The sequence below is a fragment of the Manis javanica genome, chromosome 4 (genome assembly GCF_040802235.1).
Source record: "Manis javanica isolate MJ-LG chromosome 4, MJ_LKY, whole genome shotgun sequence".
In the NCBI taxonomy this organism is placed as follows: Eukaryota; Metazoa; Chordata; class Mammalia; order Pholidota; family Manidae; genus Manis; species Manis javanica.
In genome coordinates this window covers 147,604,412-147,620,841 of record NC_133159.1, presented here as the reverse complement: position 1 = coordinate 147,620,841, position 16,430 = coordinate 147,604,412, and the positions used below count along the sequence as shown (strand labels likewise).

At 43.7% G+C, this 16,430-nt stretch overlaps 1 protein-coding gene across 3 annotated transcripts in view; it reads left to right on the top strand.

Moving 5' to 3' along the window:
- The window catches only part of YPEL2 (yippee like 2), a 111,050-nt gene that overhangs the window by 41,167 nt on the left and 53,453 nt on the right, over positions 1–16,430 (top strand). For 2 of the 3 annotated variants that reach the window (XR_012130647.1, XR_012130648.1), the window contains exons 3-5: positions 5,311–5,354; positions 6,327–6,435; positions 10,077–12,902. Coding sequence is in view for 1 of the 3 variants with exons in the window: in XM_037004035.2 (XP_036859930.1) it covers positions 5,311–5,354; positions 6,327–6,435; positions 10,077–10,166 (243 nt within the window). In the remaining 2 variants the exon portion in view is untranslated. Of the gene's footprint in view, positions 1–5,310; positions 5,355–6,326; positions 6,436–10,076; positions 14,764–16,430 lie in introns of those variants that run through there. The other variant, XM_037004035.2, reaches the window with a different exon arrangement.

Sequence of the window (16,430 nt, the reverse complement as noted above, 5' to 3'; positions counted from 1 at the left end):
ACTTGGCAGGGGCCCAGCGTGAAAGCCATAGTGGAAGAGCTTCCAGAGTTCAGCCCCAGGAAATTCAGCTGGTCCTGAGTGCCAGGCTGAGGAAACGGGTCTGCAGACACTGCTGCTCAGGAGGTACCTGGAGATACTGGCACCGAGACGGCCCTTACCCGGGTGTGGGCCTCTGCCAGCACCCTCTCGCGGAACAGGCCTGGAAGAACCGTAGAGGCCCTGCGCGGCACCTCTGGGCCTGGCTGGCACTTCTCTTCTCTGCCCTGCGTCCTTCTCCACCCCTGCTCTCTAGGAATTCTGATCTGTGAGGCTAGAGAAAGTGACTGTTAGGCCCTGCCCTGAAGTGGACTGGAACCCCCAGAGCAGTGGCTCCAAGCTCTTGAAATCACACACCTGTGGCAGGAAAATGTTTGAGGATATACTCCTAATGTGTGTCTACTTACCTCAAAGTGGTATATGTGTACTTCTGTGTACTATGTACATTATAAACACATATCAAAAATTTTAAATGATTTATATAATTTTAAAGGATGGAAGAAAAAACAATTATAAATTTGTTTTTAATCTTATTTTATCCAAGGTATATATGTGATTAAATATGTTCTTTTTGAAAAAAATCTTGGCTTATCACTTTCCGGTACAGTAATTCCAAGTATGTCCTAGGAGTATGTATTTTAGTACTTCATTTCAATAGTGTCTCTTGCTGGCAGAGCTCCTCACAAAGAAAGGTAGATTCAAATGGAACATTAGCATCTTTGTGCTTATGAAAATCATGAATCCTGTTTTCCAGCTTATCTGCTTCCCGATTTCCAGGTATATGCTGAACTTCACAGGCGCTCTTGCAAACTTTCAGAGAAGTGTTTTTAATTTAACAAGGCTTCAAACCCCTCTGAAATTCATTGTTTGGAATGCTTTTAAACAGATTAGGAAATTCTTTTACAATTCCTAAAATTGTACAAATATAGCAGTACAGTGTGGAGATATATGAGATTTTCAGAGATGGCTTAGTATTTTGAAACTTTTGTTGGCTTTTTAAATATTTATTTGTGATTGTACATGGTAAGATTCACTCTTTGGCAGATAACCCTAAGAGTTCTGACAAACACATAGTCTTGTAACCGCCCCCATGATCAAGAAAACAGAACAGTTCCCTCTGTATTTGAGCTCCCTTCTTACCCATGACCTTGGCAGCCGCTGATCTTTATTCTTAACCTAGTGCATGTCCAATTCATCCATGTTGTTAAGTGTATTAATTGTTTATCCCTTTGTATGACAGAGTACTGTTACATGGATATATCAGTTGTCTATCCATTCACCAGTTGAGGGACATTTAGGTTGTTTCCAGTTTTGGACAATTATGAATAAAGCTGCTAAAAACATTCTCATACAGGTTTTATGTGAACATAGGTTTTCATTTCACTTGGGTAAATGAAACTGCCAAACTCGTTCTTGTTCAAAGTGCTGTGCTGTTAAGAGTCCCAGTTGCTACACGTTCTTGATAGCAGTTGGTTTTATCTGTTAAAAAGAAAATTTTAGCCATTCTCCTACATGTGCAGTGATACCTCATTCTGTTTTTAATTTGGATTTCCCGTAATGACTAGTGATGTCAAATGTCTTTTCATGTGCCTATCTTGCATCTGTTTATCTTCGATGAAGTCTGTTCAAATCTGTTGCCCATTTAAAACATTTTTTCTTCTTGTTGAGTTTTGAGAGTTCTTTATCTATTTAATATACAAGTCCTTTGTCAAATAAGTTATTTGCAGACATCTTCTCCCAGTCTGTGGCTTATCTTTTCATTCTCTTAACAGTGTCTTTTTCAGAGCAAAAGTTAAAATTTTCATGAAGTCCAGTTTAGCAGTTTTTTTCTTTTAAAAATTGTGTTTTTGGTGTAGTATCCAAGAAATCTTTTCTAACACAAAGTCCTAAAGATTTTTCTCCTGTACTTTCTTCTAAATATCATCCATCTTGAATTAATTTTTCCACAAGGATATCACTTTTAAACCACAAAGATTATATAAAATGAAAACATTGCCAAATATGAGTTCTTTCCATAACACAAGTTCCTTTTGAAAAGGAGTTACATTCCCATTCTCTGTTAAAATGGCACCTTTTACTTTGAAAGGACAGATTTAGTGTGTTTATTTTTTGGAAAATATTGCAAAGTAGCATATTATCCCAGCTACTTTTTACCACAAAGACCAGCTAGTTTGGAATGCTCCTCTTTTTGTAAAATAAAAATGTATAATTTATCTTTACATTGTTAAGTGCTTTGATGTAATGGGCCTCTTTGTGGTACTCTAGACCATTATAAAAAAAATGGCAAGGATCTTCCTATTTAAAGATCCTGTTTTTATGAGATCAGCTCCATTATTGACGTATTAGAGCACAGAAACAACAGTGTTCAGCCTACATTGAAAGTAAAGGCAGAAGAAGGGTACTACTGTCACCTCCCCCTGCCACCCCCCCACATGCCACACACACACACAGCCCCAGATGTTCTCCTGGGTGACTGTACACAAGTGACACACTACCCCAGGGAAGATCCCAGTGGCAGTCCATAGACTGTTTAGTGAAGCTTTTTTTTCCTTTAAAGGTAAAAATAAATAAATTTCTTGTATTTTCTCCGTACTTGGAGGATTGTCTTACATACATTCAGGGGATACCACTGCCCTGAAAAGTCTTACAGTGCTTGCCCCTCTCCCTGCTTTCCCAGTTGTGCCTAGGAGAGAGATGATCTGCTGAGTGTCTGAGAAATAGATGTCTTCCTGTTATAAATGTTGATGCTCTGTTATGTCGTTATCATTTTCCTGTCTGCTTTCTTCTAGAATTTGTTTTCTCATAGCCACCTACTTCTGTGCGTTGAACTTGAAGATACTGACAGATGTTTCTTAGAGGATGGTGCTCCTGATACCTGTGATGTAGGACCATGGAATCATAAGAGAATATAATTTTGGAGCTGGAAGGGAACTTGTAGGTCAACTAGTCGAAATCCAGTACTAAAATCAAACCAAAAATAAGGTCTAATAGATCCACAGAATGGAATATGACTCAGCAATAAAAAGGGCATGAACTACTAATACATGTAGCAACATGGATGAAGCTCAGAAGAATCATGCTGTGTGAAAGAAACCAGACAAAAAGCACTACATCCTGTATGATTCCATTTATAAAAAATTACAGAAAATAGAAACTGTAGTGACAGTAAGCAATGGCTGCCTGTGGATGAGTGGGAAGGGGGTGACGAAGGGAGGGGCCTGAGGAAACTTCTTGGTTGTGACAGTTGATAATCTTGATTGTGGTGAGGGTTTCACAGGTATGTAGAGATCTCAAAACTCATCAAGTAGCACACTTTAAATATGTACAGTTTATTATATGTCAGTTTACATCAATAAAGCCATTTAAGGGGAAAGGAAACCAGAGGTGGTGCACTTGTGGAATAACTATTTAGTAAGTGCCTATTGTATGCCAGGTTTACGTGCTCTGTGTTGGGGATTGAGAGAGTAAGTGAGACATGGCCATGCCTTCAGCGAGCTCCCCATCTAGCAAGAGATGAGACAGTAAGCAATGTAAGTCCAGTATGCTAAGTGCTAGGAAAAAGGAACAGACAGGCAACAAGAGGGTCCAGAACACAGTGCCAACAGGTGCCTCTTCTTGGGGAGGTCAGGGAAACCCTGACGAAAGGGAGGCAGCTGAGTTGAGGCTCAGGACTGGTTGGGTGGAAGGGCCTCCCCGTCTGAGGGGACGTCTGGGCAAAGTTGGTGAAAGCCATGTTCTAAAAACCACGTGCAGTTCAGCCTGACGAGAGCAGAGGACACAGTGGGGCAACTACAAGAGAAGAGACCGCGGAGGCTGGTGGGCCAGTTCATGATGCTCTTGCCACCCGTGGCGGTGCTTGGGGCTGGTGTCTGGTGCTCCAAGGCTGAACCAACAGGCTGGCCGAGTCTGCGGCCTGCATCCTGGGACATCATCTCATCCAGACACTTGGCACGGACCTCCAGCTTCCAGGTTTCGAGGCTGCGACATGCATATTCATGCTCAGTTCTAGTCTGGGTGCTCCTATGTTCTCCAGAAGCCAAAGGGAAAAGCCAGTTTAGGTCCAAGCAGCAGTGGGGAACATCTGCGCGTGAGCATGCCCAGGAGTGAAGGATTCTGGAGCATTTGCATGTCGGAAGCAACCAACACTAGCTGTTCCAAAAGCAGTTTTTCTACAAGTCAAGAATTTTGCCTCTCTCCCTGGCTGGTGGCACAGACCCCTAAAACCCTGTGCTTTGGACAGTGACTGTCTTGTGTACAGTGATCTGTGTCCTGTCTGGTTCTCCCCAACTCCTGGTCATTCATTAACCAACCAGTCATCACAGGATCTCTCCAGTCATCGTGTAACAGAGGTCAGGGGAGAGTCCCTTGTTTGCTTCCTTGTTAGAGTGGTTTTCAGAGCAGACTGGGATGTTTAATTCAGGGTATGATTGTCAGACCACATTAAAAATGCAGGCAGCAGTGCAGAACATGGTCGGCTCATGTCAGCCAGACATTTCTGTGTAACCAGAGGAGGAAAGCATGGACAGGGCCTGTGTTAATGGAGTAGACACCCAGCTGCATGGTAAGCTCCAGCTCCTGCTTCTCCTCTTGATTGCCACCCTCTAGCTGGAAGAAAGCAGCTCATCTTTAGGCTGTTAGTTGAAATGGAATTTGCTGCTTAAGCAGCATTCCTTTGATCTGGAGACCGAGTTGCTTACACCTCCCAAGCAGAGCTCTAGTGCTCCCATTCAGGGGGACTGTAGCTGCCGTGGCCATTGGGATCTATCAGTCAAAACAAGTGAGAAGCAGGGGTTTGGTGGTTTATTCTTGCATTGGGGATTCCATGCTGTCTTCTGGAGAGTTGGACCAAGAGGGCAAGCATAGATGCTCTGACTGGTTTCCGACTTGAGGGAAGCTGAGGCCAGCACAGACGGCTAAAATCAAGCGGGTAGAGGAAAGGCTGATGGGGATTAATTATCCCAAGTGGGTTATTTATATCAGCCAATGTCAGGAGGGAAGGAGTTTTTAATGATATTGTTGGGTTTGGGTTTTTTATATCTGCTCACCTGGGCTAGAGGAAATAGGCCAAGAATGGTCTGGTCTGAGCTCTGTGGCTGTTTATTCTGCCTTCCCCATCCCACCGTGCTGTTTGCCAGCTGGACTGTTAACTGGACCAGTGCTCCCTTTTTGCTGTGTCAGTCCTAGAAAGTCATGGTTATTGTAATTTGGGGCTGGTTTCCCAGATGGGTGGGTGAACTGGGTATCTAACTTTGAATTTGTTTTCTTGCATTTCAGTTGTTCCAAGGAAGTCAAGGACGAGCATACCTCTTTAACTCCGTGTGAGTGTCTGAATGTACATCCATTGTCTGGTGCACATTTTGAGGGGTGGTGAAAGAGCAACCCTTAAACCATGGACCCTGCTCTCTCTGCCACAGTAAAAACCCTATGCAACATTACTCTCTGCAGTTAGCAGCCAGGAGGCTTTGGGGCACTTGGGGGACAGCATCTTTGGCTAAAAATAATATATTCATTCCCTGAAGTAGGCACAGCAGAGGGCTGTAGTCTCATAGGGAAGGAGCTGAAGTGCTTCTGAAAGAGCCTCAACATTGGGCCTCATAACCTGGTCTGAGATGTGTCACTGGGGAAGAGAAAAGGTGAACAAATGACACCGTGATCTGTAGCAGGAGCTCAGGCTGGAGGACAGGCCCGGGTAGTGGAATCTCCGTCTTCCACTGCAGCCATGGCCAGCCTGGCCCTCAGTATCACTCACGTCAATTTATAGCCTCTTGCCTGGGAAAGCCTGATGGACTGTGAAAATGGAAGTCTAGCGTGTCCAGCCTAAGATAGTTCGTGATCTGGGAAGGAGGATAGTGTATTTGATACCCAGGCTCACTCATCCTCGTGATCAGGACAAGACCATGCCGCTGTGTTGGACATCATCACGTTGGGCATCTTTGGCTGCATCCAGATTGTAAGGACCTGTGCCTGTGGCTGTCAGTTCATCCCCTTAAGTAGCCCAAGATAAGAAGCATTATTAGGAAAATTCCAAGCAATGTCTCAACCATGAAGATGGCTTTTCATAGACTCACTGAATCAGAACTTGCAGGTCTTAAATTCATTTTAACTGAGATGTTTCCCCGTGGCTCCTTTTTGTGGGTGGTTATTGCTTTCGGTTATAAACGATGCTCTTTGTAGTGCTGGCTTCCCTTGAGGCAACCGTGCTCAGTTATTTTTTGCTGGGCGCCCAGCTTGAACAGCTGATGATGGACATGGGACTCACCACATGTTCTCTCTCTGTGTCCCTGGCGTAGAGTTAATGTGGGCTGCGGGCCTGCCGAGGAGCGCGTGCTGCTAACGGGACTGCATGCGGTTGCAGACATTTACTGTGAAAACTGCAAAACCACCCTGGGCTGGAAATATGTAAGTACTGAGGAGTTTGGTGGGTAGAGAGAGGGCTCTGAGGAGAAGAGCTGAGGGCCTTACACTAGAATGCTGTTCTTCCACTTGTTTCCTACGGCCTGTGGTCTTTGACCAGGACAGGAACCTGAGCCCAAAGAGCAGTTCCTGACACTCCTGTCTGCTACACTCATTCTTCCCTTTTCATGATAGTCCCCTCCTGTGACACATTTCTTCCCCCTGCCCCTGAGACACACACACACACGCTTACCTTTCCATTAAACAATAGCACACGGCATTTCCTGACTACTTACTGTGTGTTCTGGGCATATGTTATTTTATTTCTTCTTCACAGCATCTCTAAAAGATAAGTCATATTTTAATCCCTGTGTTATGGATGAGGAAACTGAGGCTTAGGTAGGTCAGTAGTATGTCCAGTGTTACCCAGCCACTGCACGGCCAAACCATGGAAAAGAGACCAGGTAGTATTCTGCCCGCAGAGCACATGCTGTCTGATGCCCCAGTGAATGTCCACAGAGCCTCTCTCTTAGGTCCTGGGCCCTGTGCTAGGCACCAACAAACATTATGGTCTTTAATGTCCACTGTCCGATGTAGTCATGGCTGGACTCTGTCAATTGGACATTCATTCCTTCATTGTTTAACTCAAAAAATATGTTTTACGTCTTCTTGGTACCCAGGAAAGTGAGCAGTTCTTTGCCAGGGTGAGAGGAGGTATCTGTGTTCAGTGAAAATGAACTTGTGTTATTGTTGGCACATAGTTGCACAGTGTTCTGCTCTGCTCTGCCATTGTGGGGATATTAAAAAAATGCACTCCTGTCTTTGGGAGGACAGTTTACTCCATGTAAAATGCCCTAAATTCCCTGCCCTGTCAGTTGTACAGGGACAGTGTGGGGCTGGCTCATGCGAACAGTTAGGTAGCTCAACAGTAGTCACAACTGCCCACAGAGTGATAGCATAGGTGTGTTGATTGTAACATATGTACCACTCTGCAGGATTTTGATAGTGGGGTGGTGCAGGAGGTTTTGCATGTGTGGGAGCAGGGAGTGTAGGGGAAGTCTCTGTAATTTCTGGTCCTTTTTTCTGTGAACCTTAAACTCTAAAAATATGAAGCCTATTAAAAAAAAATGTTGAGCAAAAGAAGCCAGACATAAAGGTATGATTCCATTTAAATAAGGTTAAAAAATGCACCAGCTTACAAACCTTATACCACTGCTTTTAGATTTCTCTTTTTCATATCGCCCTTGACATGTTCAGGTGTAGAAAGAAAAATCCTGGACAGTGTTTTTCATGATGCCAGGATGGTTTAGCCACAGCTCCCTGGGGCCACCTTGGTGGTTCCTTGTGGGAAAAGCCATCCTCGGCCGTTATACTCCCCCGCTGTGGTCACTGGCCCCCTCCGAGTAAGCCGGGGGCCACAGATCTGGTTTTGATGATTTAGAAATGGTCTGCCACTTCTCTTTTTCTCAACCTCTTGCCATCTTATTCCATTGAAGAAGTGCAGGATTATGGACAGAAGGCAAATCTGGGTGGGCTGGATTTGCTCCTAACTTCAGGTAAAATGATTCACTCTTTGGTAAAGCTTTATTGAAAGTCTGTGCTGGATACAAAGGGGGATGAGATCCAATCCTTGCCCTCAGGGTGTTTACAATCTGATACCAGGGAGGAAAGCAGGAAACAGATAAAACAGCCTGAAGGTATAGTGATGTGAGCAGGAAAACTGAGAAACGTCTGTCTCCCCACATTACTGATCACCTCTATGCCAGGCCCAGTGCTCCAGTCTTTCATTCCATCATTTTTTCTGCCCCTCACAGTAGCCCTGTGAAGTAAGTGTAATTATCCCAGTTTTGTAAATCAAAAGTTTACAATTTCATAAATTGTAAATGGAAGCTGACTGGTTAAGTGAGACTTCCAATGCTAGGCTGCAATAGAAGCTGGGTTCAGTCTGGGGTGTAGACTCCATATCTCATGCTCTGTGCACCGGAGTCCAGTTGTGACATTCTGCAAGTGCCCTGTGGCTCGGGGCTGCTTTTGTTTTGTTTTTGTTTGGTTTTATTTGTTTGTTTAATGGGGATACACTCTCACTCTCCTGGCTATGTTTTTCCCTCCCCCTCCCCTGAGCAAACTGCTGTGGAACAGTAGGTCTTACTCCCGAACCACATTCCTCTGTTGAGTGCACATCACACAACCCACAGAGCTGAGGAATAATGAGGCTTCAGGGAAATTACTGCTGAGCCCACAGCTCTTGTGTGTGCGTGATGTGTTGGCACTTTCCCTGTTGGTGCCCCTCCTCTCTTCTCTCCTCTCCCTGTTTTGTGGCATGATTGCCCTTTCCCCAAGAGACTCAAGTCTGAACTCTTGTTCTGAAACCCAAAGCCCCTGAGTTCTAGGACAGAAGATACAGTTCATATGAAGGCTGCCCAGAACCTGTGCAGAGTGGGATTTAGTCACTGACGAATTCGGGGGACTCGAGAAAGAGCTCATGTCCGCATCCTCTGCACAGTGAGCTTAGCCCTCCCATCACTCTGAGGACCAGTGTTTCTCAGCTGGCACACCAGGACTTTTACATATGTGTCCACAAGTAAAATACCCTTTGATTCTACACCTATGCAGGTCTTCTTTCTGTGGGGCTCATTAGCTGGGAGAGCCCATAAGGGCTGTACGTTGGGGACTGTAACCTGCTGGGTGGTTTGTGCTGAGTTGTTCTCAGGAGGCCTGGAAGCTGGCAGGGGCTTGAGGGCTGCTGGGTCCTTCAGCCTGGAATTCATGTAGCTTCTTTCTCCCTGGAGAAAGGCAGCAAAACTAAAATGGGCTCAACACATCTGCCATAGAAACACTAAGAAAAGAAATTAAAAGGAGACCTGTCTGGCCTCACAGTACCTTGCCCCTCTGCCTGAGTATCTTGTCTCTAAGCCTAACAAAGTACAGTGTAAAATATGGCAAAAGAAACTTTATGGATATAATCATAGGGCAGATTTCTGGTTAGCATCCGAAACCAAGTTCCCCTAAGATTTTAAGGCTGCATAGGCACTCACTCACACAGCAGTTATATACTGAAGACCTCTCGTGTGTCAGCCAGTCCGCTGGGCACTAGGGTTACAGCAGTGAAGAGAACAAATGAAAATCGCTGCTGCCCAGGAAGTTTGTATTTTAGTAGTGGGAGGTAGACAATACACAAAACAGATGTGCAAGTTATAGTGTTTGCTGGAAAGTGATAAGCACAGTGGAGGAAAATAAAACAAGAAAGCAGAGAGGGAGTGGGTGAAAGTTAGGACCTTAAGTAGAGTAGCTGGGAAAGACCTACTGAGATGGTGACATTTGGACAAAGACTTGAATGAGCAAAGATCCTGAAGAAATTCTATTGTAAATATTTAGAACATTTAAATCCAGAATATTTCAACTTAAAAATATTTCAATTCTGTTGTAAATACTGAGAAAGTTCCAGTGTTTCCTTAGTGCTGTAGTTAAGTGAAGGGGGTATAGTGTGCTTGAGTGGGTGAGTTCTCTTGGTGAGTGTGGGTGAAGCTAGGGCCAGGCTTCAGTGGTCTTGATGCCTGTCATTGGCTTCACCTCTGCCCCTGTCTCAGAAATGTCCGCTGCTTGTCTTTGGTCATTCAGTGTATTTTTTTTTTCTTTGTGTTTTCTAGGAACACGCATTTGAAAGCAGCCAGAAATATAAAGAAGGCAAATACATCATTGAGCTAGCACACATGATCAAGGACAATGGCTGGGACTGATTGGAGCACATCCATCCAGCCCAGTGTCCACGTGAATGCCATCCAACCGAACATCTACCCAAGCGTGAGGGAGTGACTGAACCCTCGGTTCCATCCATTTAGGGGCCTTGCCATTTGGGGCATTCCCCCTCCCTGACACCGTCTTTCTGGTGACTGGCCTCTAAATTGCTGTCTCTGTCTCTTTGCTTTGTATCTGTTTGTGAGTTGATCCTGGCTTCTCTCTCTGTTCTAGTGTTGGCTGAAAACAAAATAATGAAAGGACAGACTGCATGGCGGCAGCCCACCTTGATAAGGGTCTCAGGGCCCACGTGAGAGCTGCCTGATGGCCTCTTGTCAGGAGAACAGTGGCACAGCATGGGGGTGTGAGGAAGAGGGAAAGGGGGGACCTTAAGAATCCTGGGGGTGGGCAGGGGATGGGAAGGTAGAGGTAGGCACAAAACTGTGCTGCTCCTGGAGCCCCAGTAACTTAGGCTTGAAATAATCAACTTGTCTAAAAGGATGAAGAGAAAAAAAAAATACCTCATGACTGCATTCTCTCTGACCATATGTGCCAGGCCAGCATGTGAGTGCGAGAAGTGGCCCAGATTCCAGCTGGCGGGGCAAGGGCCTGGTTCTCCTGGGCTCAGAGGGAGGGAGGGTATCCTGGAAGCGATGAGTGGCTTGGAAAAAGCCCAGATGGGTTTTGATGGCTCTGGTGCCTCGTGCTCCTCTGGGTAATATTCTTCTTGCCTCTTCAGCCACCATAGGTGAGAGGAAAGGGGACGGCCATTTGCAATGGGTGCAAGAGTCAAACATCCCTAAAGTTTTTACCAACAACCAAATAAAAGCAGTAATTGAGCAGAACAGGGAACAAAGAGAATTGCTGTTTGGGAGCTCCTGCAGAAACAGCTCAGATATTGAGCCAGAAAAAATAAAAAGTAGAACCAGTTAGCAATTCTGAGTGTATGACCTTTGTTTTGGACCCTTAATAAGAGAAGAGCATTGTGGCAAGGAAAGGAGTAGGGTGGGGCGATGCCAGGGATAGTTTGGATTTGACCCACTGTGGGATAGGTGTATCTTCTCTGGTATGCAGTGGCTTCAGTGAGGTCAGCAATTCTTTGTACATAGAGTTTTAGGTGTTTTTCTCCAATTTACTGTAGATTGTGGAAAACCAAGTACGAAGGTTTTGAGCTTTAGTGATGACCTGGCTGCTAGACTCCTCGTGCCCCTAGCTCCTTGGACTTGAATGTTTGAGAGAGAGCTGTCAGAGCAGTCCAGCAGCAGGGAGGGCTTAGATTTGGTGTCAAACATCATGATACAGATTCCAGCATTACCTCCTCCCCCCCCCCCCACCCAACTCCACACACCTCACCATCCAAAGTTCACTGTTTGGGAAATGGAGAAAAAATCCCTATAAGGTTCATAAGGGAAAGAAAAATTCATTACATTTTAGTCAACACTGTGAAGTCTGTTCTGCAGCAGTTCAGCCAGTACACGGTGCATGACTGATACTCATTTAACTGAGTTAATTTCATTGCTTAGACTGAAAATATTATTGTTGTTAAAATATGTATAGGTTATGTTATGTAATTCTCAGCATCTCAAGTTCCAAGTAGGCTGATTTATTGGAAAGTTCACTCTAAAAGTCATAAAAGAGTTCAGGGAGACAAGCATTATAAAATTGATTAACCAAGATGCAAGCAGCCAACCCAGGACATTTTCAGAATTGAACCAAATTCCCACAGTGGGTGAGTCCATGGTGAAAATGCCTTGTGGCGCCTCTGTGTACTGATGGCAGAGTGGGGACCTGAGCTAGGCGTGGTCCTGGCCTGCCGTGGTGGGCAGCAGGCCCGACTGCAAGCGGGGCAGTTCCGTGTTTACCCGTAGATGGCCTCTGTAAGACAAAAGGATTCTTAGAAATCGAGTTTTGTTCCCAAAGTTTTGTTTGGTGCTTTAGTAGCCCTGGGAGATTAAGTTCTCTCCACATTACTAAAAAGCAGACTAAGGTTCAGAAGAAGTATTTCATTTCCACTCTCAGAGAAACAGTTCTTCTGGCTCCCAGGCCCAAGATTTCAATAAACAATATTTTCCACTGTCACATTCCCAAGCTCGCTTGCCAGCATAGAGATCAGAGGTTCCCTTCTCTGTCCCCTGTGAAGGTAGTGGTCTTCATTTATGGATTTTGATTAGCCTTTTTGCTCAGGGAATGTCCTGGCTATTGAAACTCCTTTACGTAGGAAGAAAATAGGGGTTAAATATGGGTAGGTGTTTTGTCTTTAAAACTAAAAATGGAGTGTGGTGACACAGAAATGGGACATGGGTGTCCTGCAGTTTTCAAGGAGCAGCACAGATCAGTGTGCCACTGTTGTCCCTTGGGGATGGGGCCTCCAGTTGTTGCATGGATCAGAGCAGGCTCCAGTTAGACCCTGGTTCTGTTTTTTTCTGATGACTCTCCATTGACCATCTGGTGGGTGCATGGCGCATACTTGGTGGGAGAGACCTGAGTAGAATGTTGGTTTTTCCATGACTACAGGGAAAAAACAACTCACTAGGCTTTCCCTTTGTGTCAGTGAAACCAAAAGTGCTCCTTATAACTTGAGCTCCACTCATGGCTTGTGTATGTACCATCCAGCAGGATCGGAGAGACCACCGCCCCGTGACGGAGACCCATCAACCCATGGCCTCAGTTCATTCTTTAATTTCCTCACCGAATTATTGACTCAAAGCATAACCAAAGACCTCATCCACTCACTCCTGGTAGGTTCAGGGAATTGGAGTTTGATGGTAAAGCTTAGACAGAGTGCAGGGAGTCTGGAAGGAGAAAGGGAGAAAGGGGAAGGCATGCAGTTCTATACCTCAGCCAGCAGCTGCCTTCATTTTCAGCTGAAGTCCAGTGGGCAGACTATTTCCATCTCCCCTGTGCCACCCGAGCTCATACGGCCCTGGCGGCCTTGTTCCGCGGGATATTACTCGTCTCAGGCTGCTGATGGGTTGACTTGACAAGAATCAAATATAGCCAAACTTAATGCCCACAGATTGTCGACTGGGCTTGAGTGCTGCCTCAACTCCTGCGACAGTAGTGACATCATGAGACAGGATAGAATGAATCTTTGCTGGTGGATCTGTGTACGAAAAAGAGGTGTCCCCTTTATCAAAAGATTTCCCAGTGGATATATATAAAGGAAACAGTTTCTTGTGAAATATACTTTTGTAAATAATATTTAATTTTTTAAATAATATATTTGGTGCTGTTTTCTCAGATCCCCTGAGAGCACTTTTTATTTTCATTTTTTAATTCTATGGTTTCCTCCACATTTCTTGAAATATATTTTAAGGGAAACAGTGATCACCAATATACTCTTTTTTTTAGAAAAAGATCTCTATCACTTTAATCTGGACAGAGGCAATAAAGTAATGTCTCTCTGCATTTTTCCCCAATGGCACAGACTCTGCAGTACATTACCAGGTTGAGAATTGATATATATTTCTAGCACCAGTATTGGCTAGAAAATAAAATAAAATAAAATTTAGTAACGACTTAGAGGGATTCCTCTTGTGGGAAAATTTCTAACAATTTGGGATCTTGTTTTTTATTTGTGTGTGTGTGTGTGGTACAAAGCACTTTGGGTTGTGCCTCCTGTTTTCTTGTTAATTGAGGACACTATACTACAGTTTACACCTTGGGCACATAAGGTCTTTCTTCTGTGTCTCTCTGGTTGTTTTGTTTCCAAGTGGACCAGCAGCACAAACCACAGGGATTTTGTCATCCTGAGCAGGGAGCCGCTGCTGATTGGTTCCGTTTTCTTTGTGCACTCAACTTTTACAGACTATAAAGGAAATCTGTTGTTCGTGAAGATCAAGCAGAGCCAAGTCTGCATTTCTAACTGAGATGTGAGTGCGCATTCATCATGTTTCCCAGGGTTCCACTTGTGGTAGACGCCACATCATGTTAAACGTTATTAACTGGTTGGGTTGAGAGAGCATGAATAAAATAATGCACATACCTTGTAGGTAAACAGCTTTTTTTTGTTTTTTTAAGGTCAGATTGCCTCAGGTTCAGAAAGAGGCTGGGAAATCAAATCTTGAACACAATCAACTTGTATATTTTAAAAAAGAGTCTGCCGCAAAGGAGAAAACATGCTAGTGGTCTAGGTAAAGGAAAGAGACCTTTAATTTTTGAATTAAAATACAGTCATGAAATCTGCCAGCAGTGAAAGGTAAAGCCATGAAGAAACAAGCTGTTGTATTTTTACCAAATTCTATCTGCCCATTTGTTTTGTATAACGTTTTGATTAAAGTAAAACTCCGTTCCCTTTTCCAACCTGCAAGACTATCTTTCAGTACAGAATCTGTCTGTCTGTGCTTGTGTTTACAAACGGTATTTGTTGGGTTTGGGTTTTGTTATTTTCTTTCTTTATCTTTTTTGTTGTTGGTGGTGGTGGCATTTTTCAGGTCACATTGCTTCAATAACAAAGATAATTATTTTCAAATAATTCGTCTTCACCTTTTTCCTGTATTTGTACCTAGTGATTCAATATTAGAGAAAAGTGAATTGTTTCTGTCATGTTTCCAATCTGTGTTGGTGCTCATTTGAGAAAATAAAGTTTTTAAATACTAATTCTTTAGAGGGATCATGTCTTAATTGACCCAGCATATTTTATCTTTACATTGAACTTTGAAAGTAACTAAAAGGTCTGCAGGAGGTCATCTGTCTAACCCCATTCACAGATCTGTCAGCTGAGACCCTGAGGGGTTATTTTTTCCAAGGACAGTTGGCCAATAATGAATAAAAATCATGTCTCCTGCTTATCTACAAATGCTGCTCCTGGCTTTAGATATCAGAAATGCACTTTATTATTTCTGTCTACTAAACCCCATATTTTTAGATTTCTGTTGGAGATAAGATTGCATTGTTGGAGATAAGGTGAAGGGAAAAAATAAGTAAAACAACAAAACTATGTCAAAAAGAGGCAGCATAATCTCTGAATAATTGGTTAACAAAGGAAGGTAAAATTCAGTTATAATACATGGAAATCAACTGTTTTTGCTCACTGAACAAATATTTATTAAACATCTATTAGATTCCAGGCACAGGGTGAGGCAATTCAACCATCCTAATAAATCAGCTGTTTGTTTTCCAAGTACCTTTCCTCCTGTTTTGCCCACATGCACACAGCCTTGCATAGCTAGTCGCTGTAAGTACAGTTTTATATTCTGGTGTCTTTATTTAATGATGAAACATTTTTGCTTAGACATCAATTTATACTATAATTTAAAATACTTTTTCAAAAGCTTGCCTCCATAACTTGAAAGGCTCCCACCTTGCATAGACAACCTAAATGGCAAAGAAAGGATATTAAAACCACACAAGTATGTGTATAGGTTTGTGTTTTCACATTGGTGATGATAGTTTAAAAGCCTATTTCCTAAAAAATAGGAAACACCTTCTCTACTTTCTGTGAATTTTCTGGGCTTGGATACAGTTAACTTTGATATGCCCTTGAGGATATTATCATCTTCCTGCGACCTGTTTTGCTTCAGTGGATATGCCTGTTGGCACTTCATTCTTGGGCAGACAGGGAGGAGAGGAAAGATAACATGTGCCCAAGACAGCTAGTCTCAAACCAGCAGTTCTTGAGTCCTCACCCTTCCAAGTTCTTATCCCCGCAGTGGCTGTCCTGGGGGTCAGGCTGGGAGAAAGTGAGGGGAGAATACTAGTCTTCACTGAAGGTCTAATTTGTGCCAGCCCCTGTGTAAGCCCCTTTGCTTACGCTACCTCGTTGAAGATTCTTGCAATGAGGGCCTTCCTCACATCATCCTAGGAGAACCTCACTGCCCTGTAGGGACACAGTGACAAATGCTGATTATCCCCCATTTTGAAGGTGATGAAATTGAATTTTGCAAGGTTTCATTGCTAGTGACAGGGCCAGGGATCATAGCCTGACTTCACAGTCCTATGCTCTTTACCTGTACTGTGTTCCAAATGTCAGCCTCTCACTCCAGCCTTCTCATTTCTAGTGTGACTACTGGACACTTTCCCAGTCTCACCACTATGACTGTTGATAAAGGGTTGGGGGAATGGAATGCAAATTAGAAAATTAACATAGATAAAGCCACAAAGGTCAATGCTAAACTGAAAAATACTGTGTATTTCATAGCTGAGTATAAACTGGGCTTTGTTGTTTTTTAATACTCTAATGGATTACATTTGTAATCCTTGGCCCCTTGATTAATAGTAGTACTTAATAAATGCTTGGTGAACATTGCATTAATGTGGATGTGGAG